Source organism: Haliotis rubra, unplaced genomic scaffold (assembly GCF_003918875.1).
Source record: "Haliotis rubra isolate DU_JTF1 unplaced genomic scaffold, ASM391887v1 Scf26, whole genome shotgun sequence".
Classification (NCBI taxonomy): Eukaryota; Metazoa; Mollusca; class Gastropoda; order Lepetellida; family Haliotidae; genus Haliotis; species Haliotis rubra.
The window spans coordinates 1,798,297-1,816,360 of record NW_025766669.1 but is presented as its reverse complement, the minus strand read 5'-3'; the positions used below and the strand labels follow the sequence as shown (position 1 = coordinate 1,816,360).

At 48.8% G+C, this 18,064-nt stretch overlaps 1 protein-coding gene across 1 annotated transcript in view; it reads left to right on the top strand.

The window, feature by feature from the left end:
• LOC124280052 (nuclear pore complex protein Nup133-like) overlaps positions 1–18,064 on the top strand; it is a 55,425-nt gene that overhangs the window by 13,621 nt on the left and 23,740 nt on the right. The window contains 9 exon segments of the mRNA XM_046715931.1: positions 2,117–2,196; positions 2,647–2,740; positions 3,289–3,348; positions 4,177–4,258; positions 4,862–4,907; positions 5,347–5,451; positions 5,553–5,709; positions 6,847–6,956; positions 8,128–8,234. Of these exon segments, the coding sequence (XP_046571887.1) occupies positions 2,117–2,196; positions 2,647–2,740; positions 3,289–3,348; positions 4,177–4,258; positions 4,862–4,907; positions 5,347–5,451; positions 5,553–5,709; positions 6,847–6,956; positions 8,128–8,234 (841 nt within the window).

Below are 18,064 nucleotides of genomic sequence, written 5' to 3'. Positions count from 1 at the left end.
GTAACATAATCGTCAGTGTTCTTTAACATGACTGTAGTTAGTCTATCATCTCTGGTAGTATTGTAACATAATCGTCAGTGTTCTTTAACATGACTGTAGTTAGTCTGTCATATCTGGTAGTATTGTAACATAATCGTCAGTGTTCTTTAACATGACTGTAGTTAGTCTATCATCTCTGGTAGTATTGTAACATAATTGTCAGTGTTCTTTAACATGACTGTAGTTAGTCTATCACCTCTGGTAGTATTGTAACATAATCGTCAGTGTTCTTTAACATGACTGTAGTTAGTCTATCATCTCTGGTAGTATTGTAACATAATCGTCAGTGTTCTTTAACATGACTGTAGTTAGTCTATCATCTCTGGTAGTATTGTAACATAATCGTCAGTGTTCTTTAACATGACTGTAGTTAGTCTATCATCTCTGGTAGTATTGTAACATAATTGTCAGTGTTCTTTAACATGACTGTAGTTAGTCTATCATCTCTGGTAGTATTGTAACATAATCGCCAGTGTTCATTTAACATGACTGTAGTTAGTCTATCATCTCTGGTAGTATTGTAACATAATCGTCAGTGTTCTTTAACATGACTGTAGTTAGTCTATCACCTCTGGTAGTATTGTAACATAATCGTCAGTGTTCTTTAACATGACTGTAGTTAGTCTATCACCTCTGGTAGTATTGTAACATAATTGTCAGTGTTCTTTAACATGACTGTAGTTAGTCTATCATCTCTGGTAGTATTGTAACATAATCGTCAGTGTTCTTTAACATGACTGTAGTTAGTCTATCATCTCTGGTAGTATTGTAACATAATCGTCAGTGTTCTTTAACATGACTGTAGTTAGTCTATCATCTCTGGTAGTATTGTAACATAATCGTCAGTGTTCTTTAACATGACTGTAGTTAGTCTATCATCTCTGGTAGTATTGTAACATAATCGTCAGTGTTCTTTAACATGACTGTAGTTAGTCTATCATCTCTGGTAGTATTGTAACATAATCGTCAGTGTTCTTTCACATGACTGTAGTTAGTCTATCATCTCTGGTAGTATTGTAACATAATTGTCAGTGTTCTTTAACATGACTGTAGTTAGTCTGTCATATCTGGTAGTATTGTAACATAATTGTCAGTGTTCTTTAACATGACTGTAGTTAGTCTATCATCTCTGGTAGTATTGTAACATAATCGTCAGTGTTCTTTAACATGACTGTAGTTAGTCTATCATCTCTGGTAGTATTGTAACATAATCGTCAGTGTTCTTTAACATGACTGTAGTTAGTCTATCATCTCTGGTAGTATTGTAACATAATCGTCAGTGTTCTTTAACATGACTGTAGTTAGTCTATCATCTCTGGTAGTATTGTAACATAATCGTCAGTGTTCTTTAACATGACTGTAGTTAGTCTATCATCTCTGGTAGTAGTGTAACAAAATTGTCAGTGTTCTTTAACATGACTGTAGTTAGTCTATCATCTCTGGTAGTATTGTAACGTAATTGTCAGTGTTCTTTAACATGACTGCAGTTGGTCTGTCATATCTGGTAGTATTGTAACATAATTGTCTGTGTTCTTTAACATGACTGTAGTTAGTCTATCATCTCTGGTAGTATAGTAACATAATTGTCAGTGTTCTTTAACATGACTGTAGTTAGTCTGTCATATCTGGTAGTATTGTAACATAATTGTCAGTGTTCTTTAACCCAATTGGAGTAGTATATGTGAACATGAGTGAGTGAGTGAGTTTAATTTTACGCCACACTCAGCAATATTCCAGCTATATGGCGGTGGTCTGTAAATAATCGAGTCTGGACCAGACAATCCAGTGATCAACAGCATGAGCATCAATCTACACAATTGGGAACCGATGATATGTGTCAAGCAGGTCAATGAGCCTGATCACCCGATCCCGTTAGTCGCCTCTTACGACAAGCATGGGTTACTGAAGATCAATTCTAACCCGGATCTTCACGGATTGTGAATGTGAGGTACTCTGTGGCATCACTGCATCTACTTCTTGTGCCTAAAGTTAAACTTAGTAGCAATCTGTCTCTTATCATCCTTGTGCAGCATCAGTGGAATATTAATGTTATAACCAACCTTCCTGTATGTTTCAGCAACGCTGTCAACAGAAGACGAGCTTCCCCCGACAGCACTAGATGACTTCACATCACTTGAACACACTGAGAAATATGAGGTAGGGTCTTCAATGCCTTGGTTTAAATTATGCCAGAATTGAGTGGATATTCTGCTTTTAGCTCACCTGACTGAAAGCCAAATGAAGCTAAATTATTAAGGAGAATTGAGATATGATTCACTCATTTAACGTATACACTGAAAGTTCTCTCAGCTTTCACCTGAAACAACCCTTATGTAGAAATGTTTGGAGAGGTCTCAGAGTAGCAGACGTGAGTTTAAAGAGCTTGATCTGTATATTTTGTAAGAGTATGCTAAGATGGGTCTGCACGACCTCCAACAGAGGATTGTCAGATGTCTCAGAATAGCAGACGTGAGTTTAAAGAGCATGCCTGGTATCTATTGTAATAGGATACTAAGATGGGCCTATGTGAACTCCCAACAGAGGATTTAGCTGATATTTCAGAGTAGCAGATGTGGATTAAGTGAACTTGCCCTGTGTCTTTTATAGGAGGACACAGAAATGGATCTGCTCGACCTCCACCTACTTGTTCCGGACTCTACAGCCTATGTGTATGACAAGAGGGTCATCTTTGCCAAACAAGGTATGCTTGTATTAATATCTGGAGGTCAATGTCTTGTCACTACCAAGAGTATCATGATAATTCATCATGTGATATTGCCTAGTCCCACTACACTACTAGAGCAGTAAGACATTATTCTTATGTGGGCCAACACGGCAACGCTGCGGTACTCATGTTCTGGGGAATTAGGAGATTAACATGCTGTGTCAGCAATCTGGATAATTATACTGTTCTTTCACTGGAGTTAAACAAACTGTGTTTTCAATGTAGAGCAAAGTTAACTAGATTTAACCAAGCTAAGTTGATCTAGAAACCAAACAAAAGTTCTTTCCTATAAACTATAAGCTTACAAGGTTATACAGGTGTCAAATCAGCATTTTCAATCAGAGGTTGTTATCCTGATTTGAAACCTCTGATTGACAAGTAAGGGTCATGTATTTTCCAATTTCATGGGAGAAAAATTCAATAAATGTTTTCAAAATTAAAAATGATATCCTCTGAGATGTTACCTCAAATACCTGCCCAGATTTGCCGTGTTTACTCTGTGTTACCTGAGCTTGTGTTTTCAGGGGAGTCTGTGAGTGACAAGCTGGAACTGCAGTCTTCTGGAGATCAGATTCTGGGAGCAGGTAAGGGGATCTCTTTCACTGCTTTGACATGTGAACATCTGGTTTGGAACTGGTACTCAGCAAACAATGCTTGCTGTGAGATTTCAGTAATGGTGGTCAGACCCTCTGACTGGGTTGCCATGTTATCGTATCCTAATTGTTCAGGTCGATGCGACCCGTGAAGGTCCGGGTTAGAATTTTGGCCTTCAGTAACCCATGCTTGTCGTAAGAGACGACAAACGGGATTGGGTGGTCAGGCTTGCGGACTTGCTTGACACATGTCATTGGTTCCCAATTGCACAGATCGATGCTCATGCTGTTGATCACTGGATTGTCTGGTACAGACTCAATTATTTACAGACCGCTGCCATATAGCTGGAATATTGCTGAGTGTGGCGTAAAACTAAACTCACTCACTCACTCAGGTCGATGCTCATGGTGTCAGTCACCATCATATAGCTGGAATATTGCTTATGAGTAGACATTTATTTAAAATTATTTAAATGATTTTGCTCCCTTAAGCTCACAACACTGACATGTCTTCCATGCAGTAGTGCTTTCTGCATCCCTTCAAACAGTGAAACAAAGGTATTCAGGTACACACTGGGTAAAAACACACTGTGATGTCAAAGTATTAGCTTATTAGTTTTCCCATGAGTATTTGTATGCAAGATTAAAATTGATAGGGTTATGGCGATTTAGTATATTTTACATAACTTATCTTGTGCTGTGGTTATTGTAGTTGTACCTTACATTGGACACATTCCAGCATCCCTTGTAAATGTAATGATAACAGGTCTGTTTGAGAGTTGTGATTAAATGTTTGCTTGCTTATCTCCCTTGGTCCAGGTCGCTGTGGTGAGACGGCAGTGTTCTTCTCAAGCACCCATGGCCTCTTCTGTCTATCTTCGGCTGCCAAGCTGGAACAAAGGTAATGAGAGTGAGTGAGTGAGCTGGTCTAATGTCTCCGTTTTATCAATAGGATGGATGAACGCAACAAAGTGGCTCAATGTTCGTGTATATAGCCACTGACATCTTGTGCTGCCGTTGTGTGTTGTTCAGAACAAAGTTGATCGATGTTCACATATACAGTCACTGACATCTCTGAATATGATGGAAGTATATTTTACACTTAATAATGTCCACAATTACCTTATCGACAGTTTTGACTTTTTTTAACATTACCAATTACATCTTGATCTTAAGAAGGTGAAGAAATATACTCATAGAAACAAATAAGGGAACACATGAAAGTACAAGTGTTCCTTTACTCTTTTCCAGGTTTCTTCACAAGGTATGTATTGCACTGTGGGTAAAATTCTGGAAATAAATAAAGGAACACTTGTACTTTCATATGCTCCCTTATTTGTTTCCATGAGGATATTACCCACAATGCTCAATAGTAGTAACCTATAATGTGAGAACAACAGTATGTATTAGTTGATGGAGAATTTCCAGAAGGGCTTTTGAGTCACAGATGGCGCATCTGCCTCCCTTTTCTCGTTTGTGATGTATTCATTGTTCTTTGTTTCAGCATTCTGGAAGAGTCAGCCCAAGAAGCACTCTCCAGATCGGAAGTGGTAAGTTTTGTTTTGTTGCTTAATACCTCACTCAGAAATATTCCAGTTGTATGATTGTGGCTTGTAAAGAATCAAGTCTGGACCAGTCAATTGAGTGATTGACATCATGCAACTCAGTGGGAACTGATGACATGTGGCAACCAAGTCAGTCAACCTGACCACCTGATCTTGGTAATTCCTTCCTATGAACGGTTGCTGAAGACCAATTCTCACCCAGATCTTCAAGTACTGTGAGAAGACATTGAGATATAAATGACGGAAACAAATTAGATTGATACTCTCCTGGATATTTTAGTCATCTATAGATGCTTTGTTTCACTGGAGCATGAGCTTGCTAGATCTTTATTATTCCACTTTTTGGCAAGAAATTAGGCTCTTTCAAAACAGGTTAAAGTTGATTTGAATCATTGTTTTTATTTTCCACTGATGGTGTTTTCAGTCCACGTTAGCCACCAGCCGACCACAGGTTGCTGAGATGGGAGCCAGTGATGACAAGTCCGCCCGACTCAAGGCAGCATTTATCAACTCTCTCAATGGCAATTTGGTAAGCCTTTTCAACCGTTGAATCCTTCATACAGTAATGGTTGATTATTTCTCTCTACCTACTCTCACTGTGCCTTTCTGACATTCCTCTCCCTGTGTCAGCCTGAAGCTCAGAAGATCGTCAGTGACCTGTTCCCATTGACAGACATGGAGGATGAGGTGACGACCGAGATGGACAAGTTGGTGACGATGCTGAGTCGCGACCTCATCGACGACTACCCAACATCAGATCCCCGGTGGGCGGAGAGCTTGAGAAATGGTGAGCTGAAGTTGCATCATGTCACACTTTCTCCGCTCATGTCCAAGAAGCTCAAAAACTCCTCAGTGTAAGATAGACCAGAGTTTAAGTTCCAGTGAGTGTTGGTTTATGTTTGTTTGTTGTTTAACACCGCACTCAGCAATATTCCAGCTATATACCAGTGGCCTGTAAATAATCGAATCTGGGCCAGACAAATCCAGTGATCAACAGCATGAGCATCGATCTACGCAATTGCGATATGATGACATGTGTCAACCAAGTCAGCGAGCCTGACCACCCGATGCTGTTAGTCGCCTCTTACGACAAGCATGGGTTGCTGAACACCAATTCTAGCCCGGATCTTCACTGGTGAATGTGTTGGTTGTACAAACTGATTTAAGGCATCTGATGGTCAGACTCGGTGACTTTGTTAATAATGGGTGAACACAATGTTGCATATCTCTGTTCTCAATACCAGTCTCGATATTGTCAGGTCGTGACCTGACTATGTACACTCTGCCTCATATAGCTTGGATACCAGTCTCGATATTGTCAGGTCGTGACCTCAGTATCTACACGCTGCCTCATATAGCTTGGATACCAGTCTCGATATTGTCAGGTCCTGACCTGAGTATCTACACGCTGCCTCATATAGCTTGGATACCAGTCTTGATATTGTCAGGTCCTGACCTGAGTATCTACACGCTGCCTCATATAGCTTGGATACCAGTCTCGATATTGTCAGGTCCTGACCTGAGTATCTACACGCTGCCTCATTTAGCTTGGATACCAGTCTCTATATTGTCAGGTCCTGACCTGAGTATCTACACGCTGCCTCATATAGCTTGGATACCAGTCTCGATATTGTCAGGTCCTGACCTGAGTATCTACACGCTGCCTCATATAGCTTGGATACCAGTCTCGATATTGTCAGGTCCTGACCTGAGTATCTACACGCTGCCTCATCTAGCTTGGATACCAGTCTCGATATTGTCAGGTCCTGACCTGAGTATCTACACGCTGCCTCATATAGCTTGGATACTGCTGAGTGTGGACTTTAACAACAAACATAAACAACATTGAACTGATTTTCATTTTCTGTATGTGAAGTAATTTTTCACGCTTGGTTTCCATGTTCCTGTACGCTGGTTTTCACAGACTCTGCTGGCAGCACAACGTCCCTGATCATCTTGCAGCAGCTGAAGGACAAGGAGAAGGCTCACGAATACCTCATCAGCTTCCTGAAACGCCTGGAACTATGGGACAGGGTGAGTCGGGGGACACGTTCAGTCAAGTCTGGAATCATTTCTGACCAATTTCGTATGAGAATAATCATAATTATGTCACTGAGTGCAGGGTGACCAGCGGGTTGATGGGGACAAAATCATCAAAAGCATGGCAGTTGGTTGTTCTGAGTTGTCAACTCACAGATTCTCCTAATCATTTGACAGCACCATACTTTCACTTGTGGTATATGTCTTAGACATGAAGAACTATATGGATTTATTCCCACATGAATCTGATGGGGTCACCAGCACAGTAACTACGGATATGTAGCCTGTAAGTAGACATGTAGCCTAAACAAAGTCAGAATACTGAAACGTACCCTAAATTGCAGACAAGTCTCTATTCTTCAACCTTAAACCATAACCAGTTCATGCTGAGGTTCCCGTTGGCCTGACCATGAGTGCATACTTGGTTATGCTGTGCATTGCTAAATATTTAATTAATGTACTTATGGCAGTGTGTATGCTTCTCTCTTGTATAACACGACCGCCTCCGTGGTGTAGTAGTTAGAGCGTCTGCCTGGAGAGCGGAAGGTCGCGGGTTCGATCCCCGGCCGCGTCATACCAAAACACGTTAAAATATGGTACTTGTTGGTCCCTGCCTGGCGCTCGGCATTAATGGGTACAACAAGGACTGGTCGGCTCGGAGTCAGTATAATGTGTCTGAGTGGGGTATTCATGCTTCACTGCAGCATGGTATCTCAGTGGGCTAGCACTATAAAACCAGCTTAAGTCTGGGCTAGTACAAGCAGCCGCACATACACACGCATGCATGCACGTGGTCATATGAGCGAAATATTCTCAAGCACGACGTTAAACCCAATTTCACCTCACCACCTCTTGTATAACACAGTCATATGCATCTCAAACAACAGCTCTCCGTGCAATGTGGATTAATCTCCTAGGATACTTTTCTGTATTCTGATTTGGGCTAGGGTAGGTTTCTGTGTACTGAAATGTACCTGGGGTACATACCAGTCGTACCTGTGCTGACAGTGCCCCCCTTCAGCCTTGATATACTGCAATAGTGTTCCATGTGGTGTAACAAGAGCTGATTCTTCACATCCCCACTGTCTTTACTTCATAGTCTTTTGAAATGTGTTCCTCGAAGTTTTATTTCCGATTTAATGAATCGTTTTGTCTGCTGTATCAGTTGAAGGCGGTGTCTGTTCGAGACACGCTGATGTCCACCCAACTGTTGCTGTGTGAACATGCTGAGAAGGTTGCAGCTGCTGTCGGGCTGAGGGAGCTGCACAGCGAGTATGTACAGCTCATGCATTGTATTAGTACTTGATACAGAGGCCTAGTCTGAAGTCATACAACATCGTGGGGTTGCCTCGTGATTAAAGCATTCGCTCATCTTGACAAAGGCCCGTGTTCGATTCCCTGCATGGGTTCACTGTGTCCCTCGTCAAGATATTGCTGGAATATTGCTAAAGGCAATGTATTGCTAAACTCACTCACTCATACCACATTATGTTATAAGTTCAATAATCTTTAATGCTGCCCCAAACCCCTATTTATATGCATTTTGGAATGGAGAGATTATATATATAAAGTTTGTGAGTTGGGTTTTATGCAATTTTTAGCAATGTTCCACTTAACTTTGTACTGATTGCGATTATGACATTACAGTGAAACCTGTCTAAACCGGCACTCCACGGGACCGAAATAAAAAGCCGGTTTAGAAAGGGTGCCGGATTAGACAGTGACGATCATTTTCCAACATTGCTGCCATTTACACTCGTCAGTCTCTCAATCTAGTGTCCGAGAGGAGTGTATTGGATTAAGGTACCTTGATTGGACTGCTCATACCCATGCCGGCTTAGAGCGTTTGATTCACCATGCAATCACTACTTCCTGATTATATAGCGTGCCAAGAGGATTAATTAGTGTATTGGATTATGGGTCCTTGATTAGACTGCTCATACCCATGCCGGTTTAAACAATGTTATTCTTTTTCAGAGAGATCGTCCTTGGGGTACATATTATGCATTTTCCGGCTGAAAAATGTCCTGTGACAGTTGTATCAATGTTTTTTGAATAAAAAGATTGAACAATAAATAAACTCTTTTATTTATTATACGGCCCCTACCTCGCGGAGTTACCTCCCTTAGCGCATGCGCACCAACTGGGTAGGCTCCTAGACCCGTATCATCATTCCTTCTGCTGTCACTGCCGTGAACAGACGTGTTTATAATAGAACGCGACTTCATGAGCCGGACAGCTGAAAGCTAATAAGAAAGCTATGTCTGAGACACCACCTGTATGTATGGTCTTTATTTGCCTAAAACAAGGAACAGTAAAGCTTTACAGTTGGTTGTTTCATAATTGTGACTTTGTATTAATACAAAATACGCCGAACTTTCCCCGTGGTTTACGCACGTGTTGCTCTGCCATGGCGGGAAGTTTAGCGTGCCATGTGGTCGTAATATTGCGTATTAAAACCAACTATTACTTTCCGTGGTAACCTTCACGTATTTTTCAATGTTTTCTACGTGTTTATATGCTGCTGGCCGCTGTTAGCTACATGCTTGCGTGTTTGCTTTCAGGCCTTTTCATCCTGTTCGGTCTGTGGACAGAGAGAAATTCCACGGGCCGACAGGCATGAGCTATTTGTTGCCTGTCTTGAGAAGACGGGCCACGACGCTGAGTCCTGCCCTATTTGTCTGGCCTTTTCCCCCCGGGCCCAGAAGAGGCGGGCGGCCGATACGTTGTTTTATCGTGAGATGCGTGAGGCGGGGGGACCTGGACGCAGGTCCCCCGCCTAAAACAAAAGCGTGACAAAAAAAAGGAAAAAAAATCCCGGAGGCCCTTCCCCTCTCCTACCACTTCGAAAGTGGTTTTGACATGTCGGTAATGGACTCTATGTTTCAGCAGCATATGGACTCCGCGGAAGTCCTTCGCTCGAGTCGGTTGGAGGTCTCCCGCAGGGAGTTCCTCGCCCACTCCGGACGGGGCGGAGAGTCCGGGTGGGATCGCGGGCTCGCTCGATCCCTCAGCCTTGAGGCGCTCTGTAGATCCGCTGCCTCTGGCTTCGGATCCGGACGCCTCGGCTGCTCGGAGAGGGAGGTGCTCCCAGTCCCCTCTCGGAGTTAGCGCAGGGACCGCTGAGTATTCCTGGTATTCCGTCCTGCGCACACCCGCCCCTTTGAGAGCGGAGGCACCAGTTCTGCCTGGCCTGCCTCCAGCGCCTCGGGACCGGGTCCACGACGCCGGGCTGGCTGACGGGAGCCGCCTGTCTGTTCTTCCCTTCCTGTGGTTCCTAGCTTAGGCAGTCCACCGGGTCGGGTTCGGGTCCCTCTTACGGAGGAGACCCAGCCTCTGACTCCTCGCTCGGCGCCGAGGCAATGGAGCTTGGGGAGGTTGAGGAGCATGACGGAGGCTTCCGCTTTGCTTCGGCCTTGGCGGGAGGTCCGCAGAGAATTGCCGAGGGCCTACCCCAGGTCAGCGGTGCCTGCTGGTTGGCGCGGACTCTCGACTGAGTTCCGCTTGCCAGGCAGGCGCTTGCCCCTAGGCAACCCTCGCAGACGCAGCCCGCGATTCTGCCTTCGCTGGTCTCGGACGTGGTCGATCCCTCTTCTGTCTGGTGCCCGAAAGCACGCGGTTTGACTTACCGGATCTCGCGGCGGCGCTACCAGCTTGGGGAGGATTCCCTGTTCGTTGTGCCAATTGTAGATCTAATGTGTTCACTTCCGCCGCCTCTGGGGAGGCTCGGCTTCCTCCGAGCAGCTCCGCTGCTCGGCAAGGGCTTCTTACTCCACCTTTTGCCTCGCTGGCGCTTCGCGCACGCTGCATCGACCTACGAGGAGGTCTACCGAACGCTGCAGCAGGTGCGGTGGTGGTCCATGAGGCCTACCTCTCCTCGGTTCAGAGGTCGGCCCTGGAGGCAGAGGGGCATGCTGGCGACGTGTCGCCGCATGTCGTGCTGCTCCGTCAGCTTTCGGAAGTGCAGGCTCACCTCGCGAGCGACTCTTTGCGGTCTGCTGCGTCGACGGTGATGTGCGCAGTCATGGGGATGCGCAGGCTGTGGCTGTCGACGTCTAGGTACTCGGGCGCGGGAGGTCTGCCCCGACCTCCCGTTAACCCATCAGGCTGCCGCTCAAGCCGTGTGTCACGCCCAGTCAGCTCCGCTACTCGGGTCTACACACGCGCTCCTACCCCATATCCCAGTGGGAGGTCGCTCTCTCTATTCCTGCCGGAATGGGAGAAGGCTACCAACAACGCTTTGGGTGCTGGCCACGGTCAGCATAGGCCATCTCCCACTGTGGAAGCTGGTAGGTCCGCTTCGACTTCACCGGCATACGCCGTGACTCCGGTGCCGCCATGTCAAGCCAGGGCGGACATATTGCGCGACAAAGTTCAGGCTCTGCTGGACAAGTCCGCTAATCGAGCGCATTCCACCGGGAGAGGAACAGGCGATTTTATTCCACGCACTTCCTCGCCCCGAAGAAAGACGGCGGGTTCCGTCCGATTCTCAACCTCAAGGGGTTGAATCGCATACTCGGTACCATCCTTCAAGATGGAGACACTGGGCGCCGGTGATCTCATCTGTTCAGCCCGGGCGATTGGCTCACGCCAATCGACCTAAAGGATGCGTGATTCTGCATGTACTCCATACATCCATCGCTCAAGCAGTACCTTCGGTTCTCTTACGACGGGATGTATTACCAATTCAGGGTGCTCCCCTTCGCATATCGACTGCCCCAAGGGTGTTCACCAAGCTCATGTTAGTCCCAGCTACCCTAGCTCGCCGCAAGGAAGGCGCTGTTACCCTTACCTAGACGACTGGTTGCTCGAGCACTAACACAGCCAGCGAAAGTCAAGATGCTACTCACACAGTGATAGACATTCTAACTCGACTGGGGTGGATCATCAACCTCAAGAAACCGACCTGGTACCCACCCAGGACTTGGTTTTTCTTGGAGCGATTCCAAACGAACAAGGATCTCGCTTCCTTGTCGCCCGACCGGGTCACCAGAGTTCGGGAGATGGTATCTTCATTCCTCTCCCAGCCCCAGGCACCAGCACGGACTTGGCTCCGTCTACTGGGCCATATGGCGCTTAATGATCTCTGTAGTGTGGCGGGCGCGGTTGAGGATGAGTCCCATACAGCAAGCTTTGGCTCGGCTGTGGACTCATACGGAGGATCTGGAGCGCAGTCTCACAGTCCCCGAAAGTGGTTGACACCTCACCTTCAGTGGTGGACAAATGTCGGAATCTCACCAGGGGGTTCCCTTGGAAATCCCGACGCCAGCTCTCACAGTTCAGACCGGCGCGCCCCTCACGGGCTGGGGTTCTGGCAGTCTGTCGGCTTCCGGACTCTGGTCCGTCGTCGAAGCCCACCTTCACATCAACGTTGGAACTGAGAGCTGTGCGGTTGGTATTCGAGCGCTTCAGAGAGCATGTCCGTGGCCAGGTAGTCCGCCTTCAGTTAGACAACCAGACGGCCATGTCGCATATCCTGAAGCAGGGAGGCACGGTGTCCCCAGCGCCTCCGGGAAGCGTGGACTTTCTCCTCTGGTGCCACCAGTACGATTGTCAGGTACTCCCTGTTTATCTCCGGGGCTGGAGAACGGCGAGCAGAGCGCCTCTCTCGCCGGATCCTGGCCCCGCGACGAAAGTGGATGCTCGACAGGCAGATATTCACAGTAATCTCCCAGTTGTACCGGGTCGCTCGAGGTGGATCTGTTTGCGCCTGGCGGACGATCAGACACCCGTGTTCTGCTCTCGGATACCGGACCCAGGGGCGTTGGCTGCCGACGCCTTCCTGCTGGATTGGACGGGCAAAGTGCTCTGGGCGTTCCCGCCGTTACCACTCATTCCCCGTGTCCTTTCACAGCTGTCCACCCAGCCAGCTCGGCTACTTGTGCTACTGGCACCGCTTTGGCCGTCACAGAGCTGGTTTCCGGTAATTCTCAGGTTTCTGGCTCAGCCTCCTGTTCTATTACCTTTGCGACCGGACATTCTCACTCAGAACGGAGCGCCCCACCCAAATCCATTTGTGCCGCTTATCAGGCTAAGGGCAAGCCTCCCCCTGAGGGGTTGAAGGCTCACTCGGTCAGGGCAGTAGCCGCCTCAAAAGCTTTTGCATCGGCACTCCCCATTGAAGAGATCTGCTCCGCCGCTATTTGGAGCCGGCCAAGCACGTTTATACGCCATTATCAGCTCGATACGCATTCCCGTAATCGTGCGAGCTTTGGCCGTACTGTTCTCTCCAGTGGACAGTGTCCTGCCACCCTGACCGAGTGAGTCTTGGTTTATTTGTTTGTTTTGACGCTACTGTACAATAATTCCATTATTGACATGTCTGCTACTGTGTGCTCACTCAGAGAACCTGTACCCCTTCGATCTCTCACGGAGTTACTATATCGTTAGTGAGTGGTATTTTGCATTCCCCCCACGGTGCTCTTATGTAAAAGCCACTTAGTGGGTGGGGATTCATTGACATTCGCATCTACGTGCAATGTCTCATTATGCTAGTGAGGTCGCTCTTTGAGTACAATTCCTCCCTGTCAGTTCCTCCCATAATGCCTCTGGCGGAAGCTTAAACTGGGACAAGTGACAGGTGAGTGTTATGGCGCCTGTTCAATTTTTTTCCATGATAACGATCGCTATATTTGTGTGTGCTTGGACAGAATTCCTCCTCCCTGGCCTCGGTCTTTGGGAGTCTGTGTTTATGCATAATATGTACCCCAAGGACGATCTCTCTCTGAAAAGAATTAACCAAACCTGCAGAGGTTTTCAATTCTTTGAAGAGAGTCGCCCTTGGGGTAGGGCCTCCGCCTCCCCGCAATTCTGTTCACTGATATATTCAGCAGAAGGAATGATGATAACGGGTCTAGGAGCCTACCCAGTTGGAAAGCATGCGCTTAAGGGAGGGATTCTTTTTATATATTCCTCCTTGGGGTACTTATAAGCATTTAAATGTCCATTTAAATTCCCTACTTACAGTTGTAACAATATTTGAATAAAAATATTTACAAAACAAAACTACGCTTTTGTCTTGTGAGACCACCCTTACAGGGCCCTCCCGCCCCCTACAGCCAAGAGCAGGTAACTCTAGACCGTAACCTCGTACCTCACTTTCCATGCTGTCGTTTACCGGCAAGACGTGGGTCCATTCAAGAAGGTTTCTTTTCCCTGCGCAAAATTATGAGTGTCAGAAACAGCAACTGTATGTATGGTTCTCTTTTTTCCCTGCATGGGCGATTTGGAGGCTTGTTCTGAACTTTTTCATTCATAATTTCTAGTTGTAACTTGGTACCTGTCGCGGTCGGCTCGCCGGGTGCGTGTCAAGATGGCGGACAGGTCCCTTCGCTAGCCTCCCTGTTCATTGGTTTCCCGTGTGGTTTTTCAATGTTACAGGTGGTTATAGTACTTTTTATTTATATGTTGTTACATGTAGGGCGTTTCCGCTGCTAGCATTTTCTATCTTACGCTAAAAGTCGTAATTGTTAGTTATGTTGCAGTGCGTATTATGGTTATTGTCAACTGTATGCTACGTTGTCGCATTAGTTGTGTCGCCCATGCGTGTTTTTTCATATATGTATGTGTGTATGGGGTTGATTGCTGCACAGGTTTTTTACTTGTTGCAGTTTAAATCCTGTACTTCGTGCCTCGCTGCCATTCCCGTCAGGGACACGCACGAGGTGTGTTTACGTTGCCTCATCCAAACTGATCATGAGGAAGAGGGGTGTCCGGCGTGTGCCATTTTTACACCTCAAACTATTAAGGCACGACGGGTGGACCGGCTGTTTTACAGCAACCTGCTTCGGGCGGGGGGTGATATCTGGGCTCAGGATCCCCCGTCCAAGCGTTCACACAAAAAAAGGGGTCTACGGGAGCCGCTTCCCATACGGAGCCGGCTCCCAAAAGAGCTAAGGGTTCCAAGGAGGCTTCGTTGGAGAAAACTAATACATCTATATCTCAACCTGCTCCTGTATCTGCCACCCCCCCTGTTGTGTCGGCACCTGTTGTACCTGTTGACTCTTTAACCGCTTTGTTTCAGGAACAGATGTCGTCAGTGAAATCTCTGATCGATACGGCGTTGGCTGGGTTCCGTAAGGAGCTCAGCGCGCCGGTCGCCGGGGTGGATCTGACACATCTGGGGTTGGCTGCGCCCCGAAGCTTCGCTCGAGAACGCCCCCCGGCAGCTTGATCCCGCTTCGCTGTGGGGATAGCTACCGGCACCTGGTGGCGGCCTAGCTTCATGCTCAGGTCTGTCACAGGTGCCTGGCGCCGGCGATGCAGGGTTACCCCTGTCTTCGCCTGGTGCCCTGACTGGCGGTCGCCTAGGCGCCGACCAGCTCGGGGATACCTCGGCGCCTGGCAGCCAGTCTGGGTTGCCCGGGAAGCCTGTTGCGGCAGGTTCCTCTCGGGCGCCTCGGCGACCTGGCGTGGTTCCACCCGGCAGGGCTTACTCGCTTCCTCTGGCTCTTGACCTTTATAGTCTTTCTGGTTCAGCCTGGTGATCCTCGGCGGTCTCTCAGGAGTATGAGAGCACGGGCGCCGAGGATTGTGCCGAGGTGGATATGGAGGATGATGGAGGGAGGGAGGAGTCGGAGGCGGAGTTCGATACTCCTTTCGCTCGCGTCTCTGCGGCAGGTTCGGGATAAGATCGCCGGGCCCTGCCCCAGGTGGCCGTTACCGCACAGGGCCCGACCCTCGCGGAGTTTCGCTCCCCGGGAGGCTTTCGCGCCTTAGCCGGGTCGCCGAGGCACGCCCCGCATTCTGCCATCACTGGTGAGTGAGGTGGTCAATCCTCTCTTGACTGGTGCCCGCGACGCGGTTTGATTTGCCCCGACGCCGCAAGCGGTACCAGTTGGGAGAGGAGGCGCTGTTCGAGCCGCCAGTGGTGGACGAGCGCGCCTTTGCGTCCTTCACCTAGGGGGTCGCCCTCGCCTTCCCTGGCCTCGCCAGGCAGGGCAGGCGCCCCCTTTTCCTACTAATTCACTTACGCTGAAGTCTGCGCATCGTCCTTCGAGGAGTGCTACCGCGCGCAGCCCAGCAATTAAAAGTGGCAGTCCACTCAGCCTACCTGTCTGCTCTGCAGGGACAGCTGGTGGATCAGAGCGCTTGTGACGCCGACTTGTCGGGCGCCGGGTGCTCAGCTGCAGCTCACGGGGTACACTCTCATCTGGCTCGGGATAGCATTCGTGCTGTGCCAGCCAGATGATGGGTGCCCGGATGGGCTTGCGCCGCCTGTGGTTGTCCGTGGCGCTGCGGTATTCACCGCCACGCAACAGGCTCCTGTCATTGCCTTATACCATGGGGTCCTCCCTGTTCCCTGGGGCATTGCAGGTTGTCTACGGGAGGCCGCTGGAGGCAGTTTCTACCTTCAAAGACTCTAAGCCTTTGTTGGAGCAGCCCTCCCTCCGCCTCGCCACCGCCTTCCCCCCCGCCGCTCCGCTTATCCTTCTGCCCCGGGCGAAGGACGCTGCAAAGTGGACTGCCCCTTTGCAGTCCAAGCGAGCAGGCGCCGCTAGAAGAGGCAAGGGCAGGCCTGCTCAAGCGCAGCAGCCTTTTCGGGCAGGGGAAGCCAGCCCCGCTTCCCGCTGATTCCTTCCCCAGAGCCCTTATTGTCCCCACTCACGCAAGCGGAGACTTGCCGACTGTGGGGGTGCACTGCCTCATGCCACACGTCCCTGTCGGCGGCCGGTTGTCCCTATTCCTCCGGGAGTGGGAGGCAGCCACCTCAAATCCCTGGGTCCTGTCCACGCTCAGGGATGGCCATTTGCCACAGTGGAGGCGAGATCCTCCGTCCTTCTCGGGTTCGGCACACACCTGTGCCGACCTCCCGCGACAAGGCGGACGCGCTCCGTGCCAAAGTTCAGTCCTTACTGAACAAGGCAGCCATCGGGCAGCCAAGGCAGGTGGTTCCTGTGGGTCAGCAAGGAGAGGGGTTTTATTCCACCTACTTCCTAGTGACCAAAAAGGACGGAGGGTTCAGACCCATTCTGAATCTCAGAGGGTTGAACCAGTTACTGGAGGTGCCGTCTTTCAGGATGGAGACACTCAGGTCAGTGATCTCCTCCGCCGAGACAGGGGATTGGCTTACGCCAATCGATCTCAAAGACGATACCTCCATGTTCCAATGCACCCCGAAGTTCAAGAAGTACCTCCGTTCTCCTTCGACGGGACGTGCTACCAGTTTCGTGTGCTCCCCTTCGGCATCTCCACGACGCCAAGGGTGTTCACCAAACTTATGCTAATCCCAGCTCAGTTAGCCAGGTCTCAGGGCAGGTGTTGTCACCCGTAACTGGACGATTGGCTTCTCAGGGCCTTAGGTCCTCAGTTAAGCAGAGCCTCCACACTGTGCGTGATGGATACTCTGGTGTCACTGGGCTGGATTATCAACCTCAAGAAATCAGACCTCGTTCCGACGCAGGATCTGATTTTCTTGGGGGCCAGATTCAACACGGAGCTAGGGATTGTTTCCCTTGCTCCGGACCGCATCGTCAAAGTCCAGAGGACTGTGTTACAGTTTCTCCAGTCGCCCAATGCGTCGGCCCGAACATGGCTTCGGTTGCTAGGCAACATGGCGGCGACAGAGGACATGGTTTGGCGGCGCTGCCTGAGGATGCGACCAGTTCAGCAAGCTGTTAGCTCAGCTGTGGTCCCACTCGCAGAGCTACGTAGATTATTCTCACGACGCCGAAAGTGGTTAATTCCTCACTTGCGATGGTGGACGGACGCCGGAATTTGTCCAGGGGATCCCCTAGACACCTCGACACCTTCCCTCTCAGTTCAGACGGACGCCTCCCTCACAGGTTGGGGGGGGTCCATGGCGAGCACTCAGCCTCCGCCTCTGGTCGGAGCAGGAAGTCAGCCTACACATCAATGTGTTAGAACTGAGAGCAGTCCGCAGGGTGTTCGAAAGTGCTTCCGGTGTTGGTGCAGGGCCGTGTGGTTCGCCTAGAAATGGACAATCAAACGCCATGTCTTACATTCTCAAGCAAGGCGGCACAGTGTCTCCGCCGCTCCTTCAGGAGGCGTGGCAGTTTCTACTGTGGTGCGATCAGTTCAGCATTCGGGTTTTGCCTGTTTATCTCCCCGGGTAGACAACGTCCGTGCAGATGCACTCTCAC